The sequence below is a fragment of the Pundamilia nyererei genome, unplaced genomic scaffold, assembly GCF_000239375.1.
Source record: "Pundamilia nyererei isolate P.nyererei 1_Seehausen unplaced genomic scaffold, PunNye1.0 scaffold00127, whole genome shotgun sequence".
In the NCBI taxonomy this organism is placed as follows: domain Eukaryota; kingdom Metazoa; phylum Chordata; class Actinopteri; order Cichliformes; family Cichlidae; genus Pundamilia; species Pundamilia nyererei.
In genome coordinates, this window is record NW_005187528.1 from 3,598 (window position 1) to 8,128 (window position 4,531).

At 38.2% G+C, this 4,531-nt stretch overlaps 1 protein-coding gene across 1 annotated transcript; it reads right to left on the reverse strand.

Annotated features, from left to right (window-relative positions):
- Nucleotides 1-2,806: 2,806 nt before the first annotated feature.
- Nucleotides 2,807-4,465, reverse strand: LOC102197038 (retinol dehydrogenase 14-like). Its single transcript, XM_005743118.2, has 2 exons — nt 4,164-4,465; nt 2,807-3,321 (listed from the first exon to the last, which is right to left on the reverse strand). Exons 1-2 carry the CDS (start codon nt 4,462-4,464, stop codon nt 3,062-3,064), a joined length of 561 nt encoding a protein of 186 aa, XP_005743175.2. The 5' UTR covers nt 4,465; the 3' UTR covers nt 2,807-3,061.
- Nucleotides 4,466-4,531: the final 66 nt, after the last annotated feature.

Below are 4,531 nucleotides of genomic sequence, written 5' to 3' on the forward strand. Positions count from 1 at the left end.
CACTGACTGCTTCTTCTACAGGAACCACTTTGTGACTCTGGTGGAGAGAAAACTCACACACAGGACACACAGCTCTGTCTTCATCCTCACAGTACCAGTAAGGGACGTCTGGATGTTTATCACACACCACCTCCTCCTCCTCTTTTTCTGTCTCAGGTGAGCTCTCACTCTGCCTCTTAGCAAATGAATCAGCAAGTTCTTTAAGAGCAAAGTTCATAGATGGTTCATCCTTTGAAGATTTTCTTTTACAAATGGGACAGTTTTTGTTTTTAGTTTGTTCCCAAAATTTCTGCAGGCAGCTTGAACAGAAGCTGTGGCCGCAGCTCAGAGACACAGGATCTCTGAAAGTCTCTGAACACACATGACAGCTCAGGAAATTTTCAAAAAGTGCGACTTTGTCCGCCATTTCGTAATTTTTTTTATGACTCACCGAAATACGACCTCTTTGCCTGATAATGCCGCCAAATTGTGCTCTTCGGTACAGAGCTCAGGTTTTAATGTGAAGGCGTCTCCAGCGTGGTCGACAATGAGTTTAAGTTTCATTTACTCTGTTATGGGTGGGGCTGATAGTAATGGACCTGCTATATTCCCAGTAGATGGCGCCATTTCTGTGTCACAGATGTTGACTACTCCACCAAACTTCCTCTGATGCTTCAGAAAAAACATTTAGCTGAACCAACATGAATATGAATATGCGTCGTTGTTTAAATTCTGGTTTGAGTTCAGGCTGCACCGACCTACCTCTGTACACCAAGGATCGAGATTCAAATATAGCGTTATTCATGTTATTCATGGCACAGCAGTTTAAAAAAGGGCAAACAATCCTATATTAATACATTAATATTTTAATATGTTACTGTAATATATATTATAATGACATAATCGTCCACAAAGAACAACTACTACACACGACCATTTAATTCTCTCGCTTTTCTGTCTCACATGATGCTTTGTCTCCCAGCAAAGAATTTCTTTCAATGTAAAGTTCCTTCCTGGAAAATCCTTTCAAGATTTCTTTTCACACATGGGACAGTTTTTTCCCCAGTTGCCAGAATTTTTTATATAATATTTATTATTCCAGTAAAACTCTTACTAAGATTCATAATATCAGGAGACATGACTGATAAACTGGTCAAACTGAAGACAACATCCAGACAATATGTAATAATTTACAGTCCCAATCGAAAGTTTAAGACCACTTGAAAAGTGGCAAAAATCTTATTTTACATGGTTGGATCTTAACAAGGCTTCAAGTAGAGCTTCAACTTACAACAAGAAGAAATGGGAGTGAGACAAAACATTCAAAAAAAACTGAAACAGGCAGTTTTACAGTTGATCCAAAGTTTAGGACCACATGCCTGTGTGAATTCATTGTCACCTGTTTTTCCACCTTGGGGCGGAGCCGTGGTGTCTACACGCATTGGCGACACCTGTGTGTGACATAAGACATAAGACCAGCGCTCACAATCACTCTTTGTGAGATCATCTGCTAATCACTTCACTGTTAGTGAAGGCTGCCACAGTCAACGTGTTTAGTTATTGTTGCGCTGACAGTGTTTCTCTTAAATGATATTTGGAAATTCATTATTAATCAAAAACACTGTCCTTTGCTTTTATTAGTACTTTTGACAGAACTAGATGAGGCTGAAAACCTGTGCAATGTTCCCATCAGACTTTGGCTTTTAGGTTTATTGTGAACTCAGACCTGATGAAATGAAAAAATGTGGAAAACCTACTTTGTCACAGCACAGATACCTGTGATGAAAATAATGAATGTAAAGTGAATTTCAAATTCATTTTGATAAAATGTTTGGTTTTAGTTTTAGTACTGACAGCTTTAATATCCTGATCTTTGCTGTATGCAGCATCTTAATAAACAACAGACTTCTCATGTATTTCCCTTTGGTTTGTGTTACTAATTTCTTTCCCAGTTGTATAAATTGGATGATTTTCTATGTGCTCCCCTCATTACCTTTTTTTAAAAGTGAATTTAACATACCGTACAGTAACTTCTCACTGTATTTATTGCCTGGTAATATATGATCCAATATAGACATTCTTTGCTTTTTAAAAACCAACCAAAAGTTTTAAGGCCTAAGTGCTTCCAAGCTTCTCATATGCAGTGCATGTATGGATAAAAAGCTACTTCTAAACAAAAAATAACTTAAAATACATTTTACCAAGAAACAAGAAATGAAAAAACTCTAAATGTTAGCAAACCGATGGTGAATTTACCCCTAAAACAATCTGTAAGGGAAGTGTTAGCTTTGCTTTACCTGGTGGATATAAACACAGAGAAATGATGTCCACACAAATTCAGATGAGTTTTTGCTAATTAAATATAATACAAGTAAGAAATGAGAGTTAGCAAATCAGCCTTGATATTGTTTAGGTGGTCAGACTGCTTTATATGCGTGCACAAGCTTGTTCTTGTTCCACAGCAGTAAAGCACCATTCTTCATCCGTCTTTCTCCAGTGTTGTCACCACTTGCTTCTTATATTTGAAATATCCTTTTCAATCGACTCGCTACTTATCTCTTTGTTTGATTAACAGTGTTTGTGTTTTTATGGTCTGGAGCTCCATTCAGCAAAGTTGAGAGTACTCAAATTAGCTTCCCTGGAGGAAAACTGACACCACATCTTCTTAACATCCCGGGGTGCAAGTTGATTCATTAACAATTTAAAAACTGTAACACTCACTATGAAGAGCCTTTAATACTGATAGATATCTAATACTATTGTGGTTGCTTTACCAAAATATAACCCGGCCTGAGTGAACAATCACCACATAAATTATGCTATAAATCAAGTGTTTAAACCATGAAGTCACTGATTCATTAAATGAATATTCATGTACAAATGCAAGAGAAATAAGGCAGGGTAAGTCTTCCACAAAAATTTGTGTTTGTAAAATAAAGTATTTTACTTGAAATACACAAGTACATAAAAGAGAATTTACAAAGCAAAATGTTCACAAAAACATAACAAAATATGCATAAATAATATAGAAAAAGGACAAGAAGAGGTGAGGTCATTTCAAAAGTGCCTTCAGATTCCTCAGTTAAGCCAGCTTCACCAGTCTCTCACTGGCCTCCCACAGCTTTTTGGCCACACCTGCATCTTTTGCAAAAGGACGGAGCACTGCAGGTCGGCAGTCGACGAAGTACCCCCCGCTGCGTTTGGCAGCTTCATCTGACACGGCACAGTAGATGACAGTCTGAGCTCCAATCTCACACGGCACAAAAAACATCCACATGATCACCTGCATCAGCATCCGGAACAGGAAAGAGTAGTGGCATGTCCAGCTGCTTTGCACAAAACCTGGAGTAACATAAAAATCCAAGATATGAGGATAATTATTAACTTTTTAGGTCTTTAAATAGTTGAATGACACAAGTTTGTATTTTTGCCTCTGTACATCACTACAATGGATCAAACAGTCAAGATGTGGTGGAAGATTTTGGTACTGTTAATTTCAGCTGTCATGCATGGTACCATTTTTTTTCCTCATCCAGGTAATTAAATAAAACGAAAAATCATAATCTCCTATACTGCCATTCTCTCTAATTGGTTTCGTGAGGAAAGGTGGATCTGACTGAAAAACCATGGATTATGCTCATGTGAAACGTGATTCATTAATAACACGGCAGACCCAAACAGTTATCCGAAAGCAAACCCTGCTTTATTGCCTTCTCTGACTCTAAAGACACCATAATTTAAAAAAAAATCAACTGCATGTTTCATTCAGTAAGTTGTGAAACTTGCACTTGAAACCTCAACAGGTTGTTCAAGTCATAGATCAAGAAAGGTGAAAAGTTTTTTCTCAAAGACTAAGCACTTCTTTTTGCAACCAGGAGTCGCCCCCTGCTGGCTATGAGAAACAATGCAGATTTAACCACATTCAACATTGGTCTCACTTTTCAAAACCAGAAGAGACTTCCCAAATATTGTATAAAAAGGAAGGGGAGAGGGGTTTTTTTGTTTTGTTTTTTTTTACAGTAAAACTGCAAGCTCTGTTAGGAAAATGTACCTCTTGAAGGATAAAGATGGAAGGGTAAAACAAAATCTCTTTATAATTTTTAACCATTCTACCTCAAGGCAAATTATAGAAAGAAGACATAATAAAAACTGATTTAAGAGAACTGTTGATAAAAGGTTTTTACCAGGGTGCACAGCATATGAAGTCACTCCTTTCCCGTCAGCGATGCGAGCCAGTTCCTGACTGAAGTAGATATTCGCCAGCTTGCTGCGGCAGTAGGTGAAAAAGGGAAGCAAGTTGTAATTGAGGTCCTGGAAGTCCAATTTCTGGTATTTGTAAGTGGAGCATGTGAGGGTCACCACCCGGCTGGGGGCACACTCCTTCAGGCGAGGAAGAAGCAGGTTGGTTAGAAGGAAGTGCCCCAAGTGGTTGACGCCAAAACACATGCTGAAGCCATCATCCGTCCAGTCAAGGATGCTGGGCATGCCTGCACAAAGAGAAAGAAAGAGATCAAAAAAACAATGAGATGGTGAGGCAGGAAACAGGTGACTA